We start from the raw sequence: 19,277 nt of genomic DNA, 5'->3' as shown, positions 1-19,277 counted from the left end.
AATTGTCGCGTCACCCAGTCGAGCACAATGAGGCCATTCAGTCTCACCCTAGGATGATATCCCAACAAACCTAATCCCACTCTCCTGCTCACTCCCCACAACATTTAATCACAACCAGTCTGATCTCACTATTTGGCTCACTCCTTCTCTCCTTTAATATCCCACATAGTCGATTCTCAGAAACCTGCTCCTTCCAATTTCTTATATCTGTTTCTGTCTCATCCCCGGTTAACATCTCAGTGAATCCACATTGCACTATTTTCATTGTTGTCACATCCTTCCGATAATGGGATGTCCATCCTGAAATGAAGGTCTCACAATTCAGCCCAAGTGGTTTATTAGTAAGTGAAGTCAGTCAAACTGGCCTGTAATTTCCTGTCTTATCCTCACCTTATTTGTCTGTTCCTTCCATGCCTCCTCAAGCATAAACCATCAGAATCTGGTGATCTGTCCAGCCTGCGTTTGAGTTACAGATTTTTGTCCTCTTGTTCAACGCCTCTGATAATCACTCCATTCTACCCGACTCGAAGGGCAGATCATGAAAAGGAAGCCTAATTTTACAAACTCCCAAGGTAAGGAGAAATAAGTCAGAGGATCAGAAGACAATCATTGTGATCATCCTGTCAACCCCAAACCCAAACCCCAAATCACAGCGGGCGTGATTCCCCGGTCCCCCAGCTGCCTGCTTCTCAGCAGCGCGCCTTTCACTGGCGGCAGGTTCTCTACTCAGAATATCTGTATTCTGCAAACATTTGTTTGGGTAGTACCAGCTAAGACAGGCATCACCTGTTGAGATGACTGTCCTGATAATGAAAACCTATTAACGGAAATAATCTAAAGTTGGGTCGTGAAGATTTCAATTGATGAAACTGTGACTATTTCCTTTGGCAGCTTCTTCGACTATGTGGTTGTCCGGGTGAAGAAAGATCATTGGTGCACTCTCTTGGAAAGAAATGGTCTTTGTAGTGCGGGCGGCACGGTAGCGCAGTGGTTAGCACTGCTGCCTCACATCGCCAGGGATCCGGGTTCGATTCCAGCCTTGGGTGACTGTGTGGAGTTTGCATGTTCTCGCTGCATCTGCGTGGGTTTCCTCCGGTTGCTCCGGTTTCCTCCCACAGTCCAAGGACGTGCAGGTTCCGAGGATTGGACGTGCTAAATTTCCCTTTAGTGTCCCTTAGGTTAGGTGGGGTTACGTGGTTCCCGGGTTAGAGTGGGGGAGCAGGCTTAATTAAAGTGCTCTTTCAGAGGGTTGGTGCAGACCTGATGGGTTGAATGGCCTCCTTCTGAACTGTAGGGATTCTATTTGTGGATGGCTGCCTCGTGCAACTCAGTTCCCCTTGAAAACATCTGTTATTTGCCTCATCGACCACTCTCTAGGGTAGTGAGTTCCCTCATTAGAACCACTCTCTGAGTAAAGATGTTCATCTTCAAATTTATGATTGGATGTATGAGTGACTATTTTTCTTCCCATCCTTTTTGGCTCCATAACAGATACAGGCCAACTGGTCCATCCTGTTCTCTCTCTGCCACTCAAGCCCCCTCAGACCTTGTTTCCATATGCGGTTATCTCATTTCCCCTTAAATGCATCTATACTATTCACCTCAACTATGGTAGCGAGTACCACATTCTCACCTCTCTCTGGGTAAAGACGTTTCTCCTGAAATTGCTATTGGATTTAGCATTGACTATCTTATATCTATGGTCCCTCATTTTGGTCTTCGCTACACATCATCTCTATAGTTTCCCTATTGAATCCTCTTTTTAAAAAATAAATTTCGAGTACCCAATTATTTTTTCCAATTAAGGGGCAATTTAGCGTGGCCAATCCACCAAACCTGCACTTCTTTGGGTTGTGGGGTCAAAGCCCACGCAGACACGGGGAGAGCATGCAAACGCCACACAGACAGTGACCCAGGGCCGGGATTCGAACTCGGGTCCTCAGCGTCAGAGGCAGCAATGCTAACCACTGCGCCACCGTGCTGCCCCTATTGAACCCTCTTTGATGTTTTTCACAGCATGTCAAGTCCAAAGATCTGTCAGATGACAGTAAAAGTCTTCTCTTTGTAGCCATAAAACCTTAAACTCTCTCCTAGCATGCCAACATCAATGATCTGTCAGATGAGGCAAAAATCTCTCCTTTAATGTGCTGGAAACCTTAAAATCTTGGCCCAGCATGTCAATATCAACGATCTGTCAGATTAAAGTAAAATTCTTCCCTTTAATGTGTTGGAAACGTTTGAAGTGCTTTTTTCACACTCAATTTCATTTAACTTTTTCAAGTCTCTGGTCATGCTCAGAAGTCTAAAAGCTTTGAACTGCATTGTTTACATTCAATTTCAAAGTCCATAGCTTTTTATAAGCTGTTGATTGACAGATCCAGGCTATTTCAAGAAGGGATTAGCGGTGTTTATTTTTTATAGTTCTTCAGGGATCCATTAACTCTGAAGTGCTTCCTGTTTTCAGCAGGTGTTCTTTCTAACTGCAGTTTTTTTTAAAGAGGCTGTGTCTTTGTTCTGAAGAACTTCCTAGAAAGAGCAGGTGTGGGGGCAGCACTCAGACAGAGTTTAATGGTTTTAAGGCTACCTGGAGAAAACTTTCACCTTCTTCTGACAAATCTTTGAATTTGACATGCTGGGCGAGACATCAAAGGGTTCTAACACAAAAAAGGGTAAACTTGAAACTACAACTTGACATGCTGAGAGTTTAATGGTCTTCAAAGCTAGTGGGAAGACCTGCCACACGATCCCCATCCCAGGCAAGATCCGCCCACCTGCGCTCCTCCAGCGAGGCCAAATCATCCTGACTGCCCTTCCACTCTCCTGAAGCACCCCATCCCCAATGGCATCCTGGAGGCTTTCACAAGCTTGTATCCACACCCCCTTGGAGTTCAAGGCACTAGATCCCACCTGTCAGAACCTGCGCTATTTGACGTTCGTGTAACTCCCGGCTGGCGGGGAACGGGAACATCCCAGGAGGCCAGTGAATCACACTTTCTGCCCAATAATCACATGCTAATGAGTGTAAATGGGAATTAGCATGCTCTCGCATGCTCTGGGTGGGAATCTCATCGAGGCCGATGGAACGGGCTGGGAGACCCACAACTGGTTTGAGGCCTGGAGAGCATCTTGTTTTGGTCCTTGCCCCTGATTCAGTGGTACATCACAATTCCCGCCTGTGCTAACAACCCCGGAAAATCGCCCCCACACTCTTTTCTGCTTTCAAAAGGCACTTAGCAAACTACTAGTCCCTTTGAAAGGAATTCAGCGACAAACAATTGAGCTGTGGCCTTCTATAAACTGGGAATCATCAAAATAGCATCAATTACATTTTGGGAAGAGTGTTTACTTCATGATTTACACAAAGGCTTTTGTTAACCAGGAACTTTACTAACAGCCTCCTGTACAACCTGATATTTTTAACACTTCAATAATTTTGAACCTTTTAAAGGTGAGGAGTACCACTTTGGAATAACATCAACAATGTGCATTTATATGGCACCTGTGATGTGGTAAAACATCCCGAAGCAACCAGAGGAGTGCTAACACTTGATCTTAGCCAAAAGGCCGAGAAGCGATAGAAAAGTGCTAACAACAACTTGAGAGTAATATAGGTAGACATTAGGACAGTTGACCAAATGTTTGCTTAAAGAGGTAGGTTTCAAGAAAAAGATAGATAGACTTGCATTTATATAGCAGCTTAAATGCCTCAAGACATCTCTTTCCAGCCAATGAAATGTTTTTGAAGCATAGTCGCTGTTGTAATGCAGGAAACACAGACACAAGGTCCCACAAACAGCATATTAACCAGAATTTGCATGAGCGGGCAGGACATTAGGAAAGACTCCCTACTCTTCTCTGAACTGATGGCCTGGAAACTCCACCAGAGAAGGAAGACGGGAATTTGGTTTAACGTCTTCTCCAAAAGGTGGCTCCTCCTGGTGCAGCTCTCTCTTAGTGTTGCACAGAGAGAGGCAACGTATATTCTTATACCAAGTCTTTGAAGTGGGATTTAAATCCACATCCTTCCATCTCAGATGTGAGAATGTGACCCACTGGGCAACAATGGGACATGTGTTAAGGAACAGAGAGAGGTGGAGAGGTTTAGTGAAGGAAGTCCAGAACGTACAGTCCAGGCAGCTGAAGACGTGGCCACCAATGATAATTTTTTTTTGTTTTTTAATGTAGATTACCCAATTCATTTTTTCCAATTAAGGGGCAAGTTAGCGTGGCCAATTCACCTAACCAGCACATCTTTGGGTTGTGGGGGCGAAACCCACGCAGACACGGGGAGAATGTGCGAACTCCACATGGACAGTGACCCAGAGCCGGGTTCGAACCTGGGACCTCAGCGCCGTGCGGTAGCTGTGCTAACCACTAGGAACCGTGCTGCCCTCCACCAATGATCATAGAATCCCTTCAGTGCAGAAGGAGGCCATTCGGCCCATCGAGTCTGAACCAACCCTCCAAAAGAGCACTCTACCCAGGTCCACTCCCCCATCCACCCTGCCCTTGTAACCCAACCTGCACATCCCTGGATACCAAGAGGCAATTTATCATGGCCAATCTACATAACCTGCACCTCTTTGGACTGTAGGAGGAAACCGGAGCACCCGGAGGATACCCACACAGACACGGGGACAAAGTGCAAACTCTACAAAGACAGTCAGCCAAGGCCGGAATTGAACCTGAGTCCATGGAATTGTGAGGCGGCAGTGCTAACCACTGTGCCACCATGATGGAGCAGTCATAATCGGGGTCGCGTGTGAGTGCAGAATTGGTGGAGAACAGAACTACCAAAGGGTTGTCAGGTTACAAAGTTAGTGGAGGACTAAGATCATAAAGCGATTTGAAAAGAAAGTTAAGATTTTCAATATTGAGGTGTTGCTTGTCGTGGAGTCAATGGTATCTCAGCATAAACAGGAGTGATGGGTGAACAGAACTTGGTGTGAGTTAGGACATGGCCATTAAAATGTGGGATGATTTCAAGTTTATGGAGGGTGTCAGATAGTAGATTGGCCAGTATGTCATTGGAATAGTCAATTCAAGATAACAATGGCATGGATGAGGGTTTCAGATGAAAGCGGACACAATTGTGATAATGGAGTGATTGATTGATTGATATTTATTGTCACATGTACCGAAGTACAGTGAAAAGTATTTTTCTGCAGCCAAGGGATTGTACACAGTACGTACATATTAGACAAAAGAATAATCGACGGAGTACATTGACAAATGGTACATCAACAAGTAGTGATTGGTTGTAGTGCGGAACAAGAGCCAAACAAACAATACATGAGCAACAGCAGCATAGTGCGCCATGAATAGTGTGTTACAGGGAACAGATCAGTCCAAGGGATAGTCGTTGAGGAGTCTGGCAGCTGTGGGGAAGAAGCTGTTCCTCTGTCTGGATGTGCGAGTCTTCAGACTTCTTTATCTTCTGCCTGATGGAAGGGTCTGGAAGAGGGCAAACCCTGGGTGGGAGGGGTCTCTGATGAGGCTGTCTGCCTACCTGAGGCAGCGGGAGGTGTGGCCAGAATCAATGAGAGGATGGCAAGCATGTGTGGATATGGCATCGAAACAGGAACATAGCAGGGAAGAGCACTGGAAAAGCCTCTGCCATTGTCCTACCAGACCCAGAATCTAATTCCCTCAACCCCCAACCAGTGATCAATTGAGAAGCAACAGTCCAAGGTCATGAGTTCCTGACCCATTCTAGGACTTGAGCATATATTCTTAGATAACATCCCAACTGCAGTACTGAGGAGGTGCTACATTGTTGAAAGTGCCACCTTCTGGTTTGGCTTTTTGGGTCAGATCATTCGGTCAGTGGCAAAGATCTTCAGATCAGTGGAAAAGCCAAGGCACACACCATTGACTACAATATAAACGACAGTCTTACCTTTTTGTGCTGGACCTTTAGGAACATTTTGTGGAATATGCTCTTTCTGTCTGCACATTGCGCCTTCTTCAGCTAAACAAAATAGGTGATAGCCATTCCCTGGTTCATTCCTCAGGGCAATGCTTTGACCAGAGTTAGGCTTTCTGCTATAAATTTTCAAATAATGTTTGGCAGTTAACTGTCAGACACCATTAACTGGTGCATTTTCCATGGCAACACCTCTACCAGTCATCGTCCACTTTCCAACTAATCACATCCTCTTCTCGCAAAGTATAAAGTTGTTTCCCCTGATATTGGTATTCTTGCGATTGTACAGTCAAAAAGCTTCAACAAATTGTCTTTTTTCGGCAATACTCAAGTAACAGACTGAAGTTAAAGTCTGCCGAATGGCATGTTCAAAGGGGTGTTTCTCGGCGGCTGCAGTGCCAGAGACATGCTGCTATCCAATGGCACTTTGCCGTTTTTTGCCTTGGGGAGTTTCTCCCTGCCGAGGCGGCACTTAGAGGGATTTCCTGCTGGCGAGCTGAAGCTCACTGGCAGGAAAAGCTCCTCACAGATCGAGGCACCATTTTGTCTGGCAGTCCTGATCCCCCCCCCCCCCCCCCCCCCCCCCCCCCCTGATATTTTGAAGCTTCCCAAACCCCCAACCTTGGGGAGGCCCCGGGAACCCCCGCTGAATCCCCCTTTACCTGGCAAGGGAGCCCGACCCCGGCAGTGCCAATGGGTACCATAGCATTCTGGCAGTGACAAGGTGCCCAGCTGTTGGGGGAGTTTCAGGGTTCCAACATGCCCTGTACCTGAACACCTGGAGGTCTCAACGGACCTGGGAGAACAGCCCAGGTGTCGCTGGTGAGTCCCAGTATTTAAATGAGCAATTAGGCTCATTTAAATATCCAGTGAGGGCGAAGTTCAGATTGCGCCGGGCGGAACGAGTCGGGTGACTTACAATTGGCCTGGTGTCCAGTGCGGAGCCTTATGTGTGGCTCGCAGTGATTCACCCATTGTGCCGGACTCCGCACCTGGCGCAAGGTGAATTGCGTCCACAGTTCCTAACCTTTTAAATTTAGGGAGCAGTTCAGTGACCCTGTTGTGCCCGGCGTGGAGGGTGGCATTGTCAGGGTGCCTGGGTGGCATTGCCAGGGCGTCAGGGGAACTACCCCGTTGCTGGATTCGCAATGCCAGGGGCCCGAACCCAGGCCTGGGGGGAGGGGCTTGCCAAGTAGAGGGGAGTGAAGGTGGGGGGGTTGCTGGGGGCCTCCACAATTTTTCTGGGGGGATGGGTGGGTCAAACAAGTATGGGGGGGGGGGGGTGACAAGAAAAGGGAGAGGGGCTACAGCTCACAGCTGCTGGAAAGAAATGGCACACCGATCTGCGAGGAGACTTTCCTGCTCGTTAGCAGGAAATTCCTCAAAGTGTGGCCTCGATGGCGATATCTTCCCCAAAGCCAAAACAAAGGGCAAAGTGCCGTTGAATAGAGGGATGTTTCCTGGCTTTTAGCCGCCGGAAACACCCTACTAAACGTATCATTCAGCGAACTTTAACTTCAGTCCGCTGAATCGCGCCCATAGTGTTTGCTTTTCATTTTAAAGTAGTTTCAAGTGGATTAAATCGTTTATACAATGGCTGATGGTCCTTTGGATAAATTCCAGTGTTTATACTGCTGGATTTAATGATGTCTTGAGTATGGACAGGTGCTCATGATTGGATCTGTGAGTTTAAAGTGGTTTCAAGTGGATTCAATTGTTTACACAGTGCTCAATGGTCTTTTAGATTCATTCCAGTGTGTGCACAAGTGAACTACATACGGGTGGGTGGGGTTGGTCATGCGGAGGAAAGGAGGGCTGTGGTTTGTTCTTAAGGTTTATTAAATTGACTTTGTATGCCACCCGTAGCTGGTTTGGACGCTACAGATGGAATTTAATGCCCTCTCTCGTGGTGTGTTTGGGAGCATTGAATCAGATGCCACACAGCTTGTTAATGGCCCACCTGCTACATGGCCAATGCAGCTCCTGGGTAGCCATTTAATGTCCATTAAGGGGGCGTCCTCATGCAAAAGCACTCAGTGGCAAATCAAAGCATCCCACATCTGGAAAAGGGACTTTTCAGGGCCACCGCCTGCCCTTTCTCACCCATCCCACCCCTCCATTGTGACCCTCCTCTTCCCGTAATGCACCAGTGGTTCTGGACCTTTGATGGGCAGCAGCCACCACCAATCCAGTCCAGTGACGCAACCAATCAACAAAAAGCTGCTGGCCTCTGATTGATCAGCGGCTCTAGATGGGCAGGACATTGTCCCACCCCCCACCAGGGATTCTTGACCCTGGGAAAGGTTCACCACTGCCCAGGTCAATGCCTGACCAGCACTCGAGTGTGCTGGGTCTTCCCGAGAGGAGGTAATGCAGGGCTCTCTCCAGCTCTCAAGGCAATGAGTGAGGGAGTTGCCAATTTGCCCTGATTGAACTTTGAGGAGTTTTGGAAAGGCTGGTCTTTGACTTGTTGCATTATTGATTAAATAATTCCAAACCAAAATACTAAAAACTTTGTGTCTGCAACTGGGGGTGTATTTTATATAACTGGAGATGTGGCTGCAGACCAGAAACAGGATATAATAACAATAATAACCTTTATTGTCACAAGTAAGCTTACATTAACAACGCGATGAAGTTACTGTGAAAAGCCCCTAGTCGCCACATTCCGGCGCCTGTTCGGGTACACTGAAGGAAAATTCAGAATGTCCAAATGACCTAACAAGCACGTCTTTCGGGGTTTTTGGGAGGAAACCAGAGCACCCGGAGGAACCCCACGCAGACACTGGGAGAACTGCAGATTCCGCACAGACGGTGACCAAAGCCAGGAATCGACCCTGGGACCTTGGAGCGGCAAAGCAACAGTGCTAACCACTGTTCTACCGTGCCGCCCATATTGAAGCACGGAAAAGACTGTGGAAAGGATCATCAACGATGTAACCAGAATCGATAATGCGCAGCCATCAGGGAAAGATTGAACAGTATGAGGCACCTTTCAAGGAAACCTGATAGAGGGTTGATATCTTTGCCAAGGTTGATACTCCAGATGAGCTTCCTTCAAACCTTATCTCCTGTGTCACTCTGCTCCTTCCTCCCTCATGTCCGCGTCTAACCTCCCCTTCAATGTGACCACAGCAGTTAATTTTGAGCAGTGATTGTGAATTTTGGTTTTTGATCACTTGTGTTCCCTGCAGAAAATTGTTTAGAAGCTGACGGTAACTAAACCAGATTACTGGCCAATTGCAAGTCAGCAACTGCTTGATTAGTTGGTCAGTCAGCAACAAGAAAGTAACCACTGCTTTGTCAATTTCAAGATCTAAACCACCGGACATTATGCGCCTTCTGTACTTTTCTATCAAATTGGGAAGCTTGTTTGTACCAACAACAGCTTGCATTTATATAGCACCTTTAACACTCCAAGGTGCATCACAGGAGTGCCTGCAGATAAAATTTAAGACTGAGTCAAGTAAAGAAATATTAAGACAGATGACTAAAAGCTTAGTCAAAAACGTAGATTTCATGAAGCATCTTAAAGCAGGACAGAGAGGTCGAGAACATAGAACATACAGTGCAGAAGGAGGCCATTAGGCCCATCGAGTCTGCACCAACCCACTTAAGCCCTCACTTCCACTCTATTCCCGTAACCCAATAACCCCTCCTAACCTATTTTGGACCCTAAGGGCAATTTATCACGGCCAATCCACCTAACCTGCACGTCTTTGGACTGTGGGAGGAAACCGGAGCACCCAGAGGAAACCCACGCAGACACGGGTAGAACATGCAGACTCTGCACAGACAGTGACCCAGCCGGGAATCGAGCCTGGGACCCTGGCACTGTGAAGCCACAGTGCTATCCACTTGTGCTACCGTGCTGCCCTGGAGCAGTAAGGAAGGAGTTCAAGAGCTTTGGATCCAGGCAGTTGAAGGCGTGGCCACCGACTGGGGAAGGGTGAAAAGAGCAGGACTGTGAGGTTACAGGGTGTAACAAGCAGATAGATTGGCCTTAGTTGGACAACTGTCAGAACTGCGGCAACTGAGATTGTATTTGGAATCCAGCTACTTACACATCAGTCAAAGATGGTAGGAAATTGATGCACATTGTGTTAAATGGATTGAAGCTGGATGGTGAGTACGAAACAAGGGCCGGGATTCTCCCCTACCCGGCGGGACGGGGGGTCCCGGTGTCCCGGAGTAGCAAGAACCACTCTGGCGTCGGGCCCCCCCAAAGGCGTGGAATTCTTTGCACCTTTAGGGGCTAGGCCCGCGCCGGAGTGGCTCCCGCTCCGCCGACTGGCGCCAACGGCCTTTGGCACCCCACCGACCGGTGTCGGGGCTGGCCGAAAGGCCTTCGGCGGTCGGCGTGAGTCCGCGCATGCGCCGGAGCGTCAGCAGCCGCTGACGTCACCATCGGCGCATGCGCAGTGGAGGGGGTCTCTTCCGCCTCCGCCATGGTGGAGGCCAAGGCGGCGGCGGAAGAAAAAGAGTGCCCCCACGGCACAGGCCCGCCCGCCGGTCGGTGGGCCCCAATCGCGGGCCAGGCCACCATGGGGGCACCCCCTGGGGTCTGATCGCCCGTGCCCCCCCCCCCAGGACCTCGGGGCCCGCTCGCGCTGCCTGCTCCTGCTGGCACCAGAGGTGGTTTAAACCACATCGGCGGGAGAGGCCTGACAGCGGCGGGACTTTGGCCCATCGTGGGCTGGAGAATTGCCGTGGGGGGCCCGCCGACCGGCCTGGCGTGATTCCCACCCCCGCCGATTCCTGGGTGGCGGAGAATTCCAGCCACGGTGGGGGCAGGATTTACGCCGGCCCCGGGCGATTCCCTGACCCTGCAGGGGGTCGGAGAATTCCGCCCAAGATCTAGATCTTTTCCTTGTGACTCATTAGGTTTATTCACAAGACACAGAATTATAGATCTCTGCCTCCTAACTCTGAACCCAGTGGCCCAGCTCACTCCCTTTGCATTATTTTTGAATATAACTAAAAAAAATCAGTAAATTAAACAAAAATGACAGGCATTGCAACGAAAATTAAAAGGTCAAAGGAAATGTAAGGCACGATCTAACCGAATGGGAACAGAGTTCCGTAACAAACGTGTTTAGCCGGGTGTTTTCCGGCACTTGCAGCGTTGAGAAACATCACGCTCTCTACCGGGACTCTGGTTCTATTCAGGGCCTCCGCGGGGAATGTCCCGCTTCCTGCACTTAGGAACTCCGCTCTCAACCTCTCAGCGTGAGCCCCAAACTCCCCCAAAGCACCAAGTCTCCTGTAAGGGGGCGATCAGAGTCCCCTCCCCTCCCGCACCCCACTACACCCACACCCAGGGCACCCCCGGACCCAATTTCTGATGCGAGAAAAATGCCAGTTTGCCAGTGTCAGCCTGGCACGTTGTCAGTGCCCCTGCCAGGCTGGCACTGCCACCTGGTCATCATGGCAGTACTAGGCTGGCACCCAGGTGGCACTGCCAGGGTGCCAAGGTGCCTGGATGGCACCAGTATTGCCAAGGCCTCACCACGTCCAGAGGGCAAGCACCATTTGGCCTCCGATCCCCAGGAGACTATTAGCGCCGTTCTGTCTGATCACCGTTTGTGGAGACCAGCACTGAACGGCGCTTACCCAAGGTCTTCAAGGTGAAGGAGTTAGATCCCAATGCCTCGGGTAGATCATGGGAGTGTACATTAGAGTGTGACTAGCTATCTCACATCTCACGGTAGCATTGTGGATAGCACAATCGCTTCACAGCTCCAGGGTCCCAGGTTCGATTCCGGCTTGGGTCACTGCCTGTGTGGAGTCTGCACATCCTCCCCGTGTGTGCGTGGGTTTCCTCCGGGTGCTCCGGTTTCCTCCCACAGTCCAAAGATGTGCAGGTTAGGTGGATTGGCCATGATAAATTGCCCTTAGTGTCCAAAATTGCCCTTAGTGTTGGGTGGGGTTACTGGGTTATGGGGATAGGGTGGAGGTGTTGACCTTGGGTAGGGTGCTCTTTCCAAGAGCCGGTGCAGACTCGATGGGCCGAATGGCCTCCTTCTGCACTGTAAATTCTATGATAATTCTATGATAATATGCAGATTTGTGAAATGGTGATCCTGCCCATAATGAGCGGGTTTCAGATTGCGTTAGACCTCGTGAGGCGTGGTGAGCCGGGTAGATCCCGGAAGATACCGGATCTCCCGGCATCTACCAGCTGCGCCCCGCTGACTTTCATAGAAACACAGCCAGTCGATCATGATTGTAATTAATCAAATTAAAATATAGTTCCTGGGGTGATGATGCACCCCAGCCCCTGTGGAGCCCAATTCTGTAGTGCTGGCTCTCCAAGGTCACCCTGTCTTGTATGTAACTCCGGTAGGAGGGAAGACGGGCAGGTTAGATGACCACCCCCCAACACGCTCTCTGGGCCTGTTAATGGCCACCGTGGCCATGCCCAGCAGTAAGCTTACAAGGAGGCCTTCCTTCCTTCCCGAACCCTCTCCATGACTGTTTATATGTGCTCTGAGTCCTTAATTGAGCAATGTCTATAACCTATGTAATTTTGACAATATAACCAACCAACCATTAACACAATGGAAATAATGTAATTTGGAGCACAAACAATTAAAAGAGGACCTAGAATTATTGATAGACACCTTTCACAGTCATCACCCTCCCTATCCCTGTACCTTCTCCGGCTCTGAGATCCTTTGAGATTTCTGCTTTCCTCCAAACCTCGCTTCTTACACATCGAGATCTTTTTAAAAAACTTTTTGCTTCTTTCACCTCCCTCCAAAGTTTTCTGAGTCAGAGATTAACGAAATGTCCACGGAACATTAGGAATTGTCCAAAGCCGTTTGGCCCATTGGCCTGTTCTGCCACTTAATTAGATCATGGCTTAATTTGCCTATTGTTGTTTTACATCTCTTGATACTTCCTCCACCCAACAAAAATTTATTACAATTAGTTTTCAAATTTTCAATTGATCCTATCATTCACAGCCTTTTGGGGTGACAGTTCCGGATTTCCACTGCACTGCCGGTGCTGGTGGGGGGTGTTCCAACTGAACCTTTGTTCACTGGGGCGGTCTTTAGCAATGGCACCTTGATCTTCGGAAAACTATATAGCTGTCGGGGTGGGGGTCTCAGTCAGAGCCCGCCTCGCCAGTGTGATGTCATGGGACCTGGCACTTGCTGGTGGTGCCGGCGGTGTCAATGTCGCTTTACCCACCCGCTATCAGTCTTTTCTGAATTTAGAGACAATTCCGCCCATGGATGAGTTAAGTGGGTGGATGTAGTGAAGTGTGAGGTTATTCATTTTGGTGGTAAAAATTAAAAAAGCATCCTTTTCAAAAAGACGTGAAACTTGTAAATGTTGATACTGAGAGTGGCTTGGGTATACTCACACAAGGAACAGAGAAATTTAGCATGCAGTTATAACAAGTGGTTAGGAAAGTAAATAGCGTCTTGGCCTTTATTGCAAGGGAATTGGAGAACAAGATTAGGGAAGCCTTGCTAAAATTTTGCAGGGAAAAGTATTGTGCTCAGTTTTGGTCTCCAGATTTAAGGAAGGATATAGTTCCTCAAAGTCCTAATGTACTGTGATTTCACCACCCCCTGTACTACACCAGAGAAATTTCATTAGCACTGCCTCCACCGCGTCCTCCAGATTCGATGGGAGATCCGTCGAACAAATGCAAATGTATTTCTTGAAGCCAACTCCACTGTTCCCAAATTGCTGAAAACCATCTCCCCCACAAAGTTCTGTTTTCTCAGTTCTCAAATGGCCAGTGGTTCCAGAGGAGGACAAAGAATAAACGTCAAAGGCAATCTGAACCTGGCCGTGAAGCACGGCAGAATTGACGTGAATGACTGGAAGGAGCGTGCCACCAATCAGTCAAAATGGCGACAATTTGCCCTTCAAACTGAATCACACCTTGAGTCACAACATCTTAATGATGAGGCAGAGAAGGAAAGAAAAGGGAGAAAGTCCTACACTCCAACTACCCAATGGGATGCCCACCCAACCTGCCCAAGATCTGTGGGCCGAGAACCAGCCTGTTCAGTTACACAAAGACTTAATAATAAAGAACAAAGAACAATACAGCACAGGAACAGGCACTTCGACCCTCTAAGCCTGTACCGGTCATGATACCAACCTTTACCAAAACCCTCAGCACTTCCTTATGCTATTTCCCTCTATACCCATCCTATCCATGTGTTTGTCAAGATGCCTTTTGAACGCCGTTAATGTATCTGCTTCCACAACCTCCCCATGCAACGCGTCCAGGCACTCACCACTCTCTGTGTAAAAAACATGCCTTGCACATCTCCTCTAAACTTTGCCCCATGGACCTTAAACCTATGCCCCCTGGTGACTGATCCCTTCACCCTTGAAAAGAGTGCCTGCCCATCCACTCTATCCATGCCCCTCATAATCGTGTAGACCTCTATCAGGTCACCCTTCAACCTCTGTCTTTCTAATGAAAACAGTCCGAGTCTATTCAGCCTTTCCACATAGCTAACAACCTCCAAACCAGGCAACATCCTGGTAAACCTTCTGTGCACCCTCTCCAAAGCCTTCACATCCTTCTGGTAGTGTGGCGGCCAGAACTGTGCGTAATATTCCAAGTGCAGCCTTACCAAGGTTCTATACAGCTGTTGCATGATAATAATAATAATAATCTTTATTGTCACAAGTAGGCTTACACTAACATTGCAATGATGTTACTGTTAAAAGCCCCTAGTCGCCACATTACAGCGCCTGTTCGGTACATGGAGGGAGAATTCAGAATGTCCAAATTACCTAGCCTTTTGGGACTTGTGGGAGGAAGCCGGAGCACCCGGAGGAAACCCACGCAGACACGAGGAGAACATGTAGACTCTGCACAACTCGTGATCCTAAGTAGACGGTCATCTTCGAATCGTGGGGCAACCGATGATGATGATAACTTGTATTGGAGATAGTATAGCGAAGCTTCACTAGATTGGCCTCTGGGCTGGTTTAGCTCACTGAGCTAAATCGCTGGCTTTTAAAGCAGACCAAGCTGGCAAGCAGCACGGTTCAATTCCCGTACCAGCCTCCCCGGACAGGCGCCGGAATGTGGCGACTAGGGGCTTTTCACAGTAACTTCATTGAAGCCTACTCGTGACAATAAGTGATTTTCATTTCATTTTCATTTCATGAGAGGGCCATCCTATGATGAGATGCTGAGTTAATTGTGCCTATATTCTCTGGAGTTTAGAAGAATGAGAGATGATCAAACCAAAAAATATAAGATTCTGAAAGACTTGACAGGGTGTATACTGAGAAGTAGGTTCCCTTAGCTGGTGAATCTAGAACATGGGGACAAGGAGGCAATGGATAAAGGGGTAGTTGATGAGAAAGTGGAGTTGAGTTTGAGAATGAGCCATGATCGTACTGAATGGCAGGGCCAATTGGATGTCTCCTGCTTCTGTTTCATTTCATCTTATTATGTTCTTATGGCTGATCAAGCATCCTAACTCTATCCACCTGCCTTAGCTTCACAGTATATCCTTGTAGAGCATAAACATATCACTGAAATGTGATCTTGAATAGGTGTGCTGGAGTCTGGTGAGTAAAGTGAGTTGGAAAAGATGTGCCCACTTTCATTTTCTAACTTTTTCACCCTTTATGAATTGGTTCTTGCTCTCCCACGGGGGTTAGAAGCTAGCCTAAAGAGTGGTTCCGGTCCATTATATTCCTAAGGTTTAAAATAGTACAGGAATGTGTGGTAAGATTAAGAAAATATATGAAAGAAAATAAATAATTCAACAAAATAATTAAAGCACGTAAGGATGGGTGGACAGGTGATGTGCCAAAGCTGCGGAGTGTGAGAGCTCCTGGATAACGTCTGCAGTAATTGTTTGTGGCTTGAGTCATTGAGCTGGAGCCTGAGCTGCGGACAGTGCGACACATCAGGGAGTGCGAGGGTTACCCGGATGCTTTGTACCTGGAGGCAGTCACACCCCTTAGGATCGGGTCTTCTGGTTTGGAAAGTAGTCAGGGACAGGAGGGTGTGACTACAGCTCAGGGAGGTATGCGAGTTGCTGTTCCCGCGCAGCGCAACCGGAGGATCACGTCCCATGAATCACAAAGGCTAGTATACGGGCACAGCAAGTAATTAGGAAAGCTAATAGAATGCCATTGTTTATTACAAGGAGGGTTGAATATAAAAGTGGAGAAATTATGTTTCAGTTATACAGAATACTGGTGAGGCCACATCTGGAATATTGTGTAGAGTATTGATCTCCTTGTTTAAGGAAGGATGTAAATGCTTCAGAAGCAATTCAGAGAAGGTTCACAAGACTAACACCGGGAATGGGTGGGTTGTCTTATGAGGAAAGGTTGGACAGGCTAAGTTTGCAGTCACTGGAGTTTGAAGAGTGAGAGGCGACTTGAACTAAAGGTGTAACAGGGAACTTGGCAGGGTGGATGTGGAAAGGACGTTTTCTCTTGTGGGTGAATCTAGAACCAGGGGGCCACTGCTTAAAAATTAGGCGGTAACCATTTAAAACAGAAATGAGGAGAAATTCCTTCTCTCGGTAGGTCGTGAGTCTCTGGAACTCTCTTCGTCAGAAGGCGACGTTATCGGAGGGGGGAAGGTGGGATGTTATAACAGATCAGCCATGATCTAAGTGAATGGCGGAGCAGGTTCGAGGGGCTGAATGGCCTACTCCTTCTCCTAGTTCGTATGTTCGCGTGCCTGAATCTCCGATTTAAAACCATTAATTGAGCTAGCTTCTATTCCTTTTTTTGGGATGAATGTTTCACACTTCTGCCAATCTTTGACGTGTTTTACAATTTTTCCCCAGAGTTGTCTGGTTCTGATTTGAACACAATGCCCCTTTGCATTACACACCCCATGCCAGCAGAAAAGCTTCCCCACCCTCTATCTACCCTATCAATTCCTGTCCAAAATCCTTAAAAAGCGCAATCAATATTACCCCCTAAAACCTCAATATTCCAGGCAATACAATCTCTCCCGATAATTGAACTTTTCGAGCCCTGGTGACGTTCTGGAGAGTCTGTATCCCTTCACAGGACAGGGGAAGGAGATTCAATTGTAATTTTTAAGAGGTGGATTAGATAAATGCAAAATTTGCAGGAGCATGAGGAAAGAACAGGGAGTGGGGTTAAATGGTTAGCTCTTTCAAAGAGCTAGCAGATGCACAATAGGCCGAATAGTCTCATACGTTTTTTGATCTCGGGCTATACAGTACTACAAAATTTTATGCACACATATATAGACATAAAACTGCAAGGGATATGTTCATGAGACTGGCTTCTCGGCATTCTTAGCCAGATTACATGATTCATCTAGTTTGGCTGTTAGGTTCCTGTCCATGGCCTAGATGTCCATTTTGAACCGTCCTCCTGTGAGCAGTTACACACCGTAAGAGTACAAAAATAATCCAGGACCTTATCTTCAAAAGTACCTTCAAACCCATTAATGTTTTAGACCTTACGCTCGTCATGTGAACACTTCAGAGAAAGAAAATTATATTTCGACAAAAGTCCCAATTAAAACGGGTTGACCTAACTTTGATCACAATTTCGCGAAGTTTTACTTTATAGGGAAGGATTGCTCTGAAGGTTAAATTCAAAGGTTGAGTTTTCAGGCCTAGTTTGAGCGGAAACCCCTAAAAGTCGGCAATAATTCACACACAAGAACTAGGAGTTGCCCATTAGGCCCCTCGAGCCTGCTCCGCCCGTCAATAAGATCTTGGCTGATCTGGTTGTGGTCTCAACTCAAATTTCCTGCCTGCCCCCCCATAACCCCTGACCCCCTTGTCCATCAGAAATCTGTATAACTCTCCCTTGTATATATTGAACGACCCATCCTCTACGGCTGTCTGTGGATGCAAATTCCACAGACTAACAGCCCTCTAAGAGGACAGAGTTCTCATATCTCAGTCTGAAATGGAAGACCCTTAATTTTTAAAACGTCCCCCCAGTTTCTAGACTCCCCCCCCCCCCCCCCCCCCGCCCAATGGGAAACATCTTCTCAGTTTCCACCCTGTCAATGAACCTCAGGATCTCGCATGTTTCAATAAGATCACCTCTCATTCTTTGAAAGTCCAGTGGGCCCAAATTGGTCAACCTTTCCACATAACCGCTTTATCCTGGCAATTAGTTGAGTGAACTTTCTGAGAACTTTCTCTTGCAGTTATATCATTTCTTAAGTAAGGAGACCAAAACTATACACAGTACTTCAGATGCACTCTCACTAAGGCCTGGCACATGCTCACAAAGACCCTGTAAATACTGACACACTTCGAGACGCACAACGATTATTAACACTCTGAGGGACCTCTCCAATTATTGAGAATCCCTCAGAACACTCAGTTCCGCATCCCCTATAAAAACTGACGCAATCGACTGGACCGCCCGATCCAAACATCTACAAGACAAATCGCTAAATGGGATTGACTCCACAAAGGGCCAGCAATGAAATCAATGGGCTCAATGACGTCCTTCTGTGCCTGAGTGACTCCATAACTCGCAGTTAGACGTCTTACAACACAGGGTTAAAGTCCAACAGGTTTATTTGGAATCACGAGCTTTCGGAGCGTAGCTCCTTTATCGGGTGTTGTAAGACGTTTTACTCTGCCCACCCCAGTCCAACGCCGACATCTCCACATCATGGCTTCCATGACTGGCTACAGGCAAACCTTTCTTACGTTCTTTTATTAATGGCAGTGAAAGTTATTCTTCTGTCAGAAATTCAGAAATGAGAAGGGAGCGATATCCTGTTGGTTTAAGGTTCAGGAGGTTCCCCAAGTTCAGATCTCTCACTGGAGGTGAAGCATCATCTCCTGGGCCCAACCTGTTCAGCCCATTGACTTGTAGTCAGATTGGCACCTGCTGCATGTCTCTGTTCAGGCTGTTGCTCTGGTTCAAACCCCTTTGCACAGTAAACGCATCAATAGACTTACCACATATTCCCCTGAAATGCTCTCCCCTTTGCTGCACTTCTTGCTCTGTACTTGTCTCAGGAATCTCACCAGGATGGTTCCCTGATCCATGCTGAGAGTTGGAAAGTTGCTGCCAGATCTGTCCAGCCACCACAGGACATGACAAAGGCTGAGCTCTCAACTGGCCAGAAGGGCAGGACTCTGCGTTGCATGTCTGTGGTTTTAACAAAAGCAAGGGGGAAATAATCAGTCACTGTTACTGTGGTCAGAGAGGGGAACAGAGATAGGCTCTCCATGGGTCCTAGTGCCGCCTGTTTCCGATCTGCACTGGTGATTGAAATAAATTGAGAGAAAAAAGTTTGGCAAGCACATTTTGTAATAGTTTAAACACCTCTAAATGTAACTATCTCCCTGCACTCTGATCCTGTTTCACTGAAAGACCATGC

The 19,277-nt window shown here is 47.6% G+C and overlaps 1 protein-coding gene across 3 annotated transcripts in view; it reads right to left on the bottom strand.

Moving 5' to 3' along the window:
• Positions 1–19,067, bottom strand: part of LOC119978842 (tyrosine-protein phosphatase non-receptor type 22-like) — a 108,672-nt gene extending 89,605 nt beyond the window's left edge. For all 3 annotated transcript variants that reach the window (XM_038820728.1, XM_038820729.1, XM_038820730.1), the window contains exon 1: positions 18,853–19,067. In XM_038820728.1, the coding sequence (XP_038676656.1) occupies positions 18,853–18,942 (90 nt within the window). In that variant the 5' untranslated portion in view covers positions 18,943–19,067. The remainder of the gene's footprint in view (positions 1–18,852) is intronic.
• Positions 19,068–19,277: the final 210 nt, after the last annotated feature.

Source organism: Scyliorhinus canicula, chromosome 15 (assembly GCF_902713615.1).
Source record: "Scyliorhinus canicula chromosome 15, sScyCan1.1, whole genome shotgun sequence".
Taxonomy (NCBI): domain Eukaryota; kingdom Metazoa; phylum Chordata; class Chondrichthyes; order Carcharhiniformes; family Scyliorhinidae; genus Scyliorhinus; species Scyliorhinus canicula.
The sequence above is the reverse complement of the archived record's forward strand: the minus strand, read 5'-3'. Positions and strand labels throughout refer to the sequence as shown.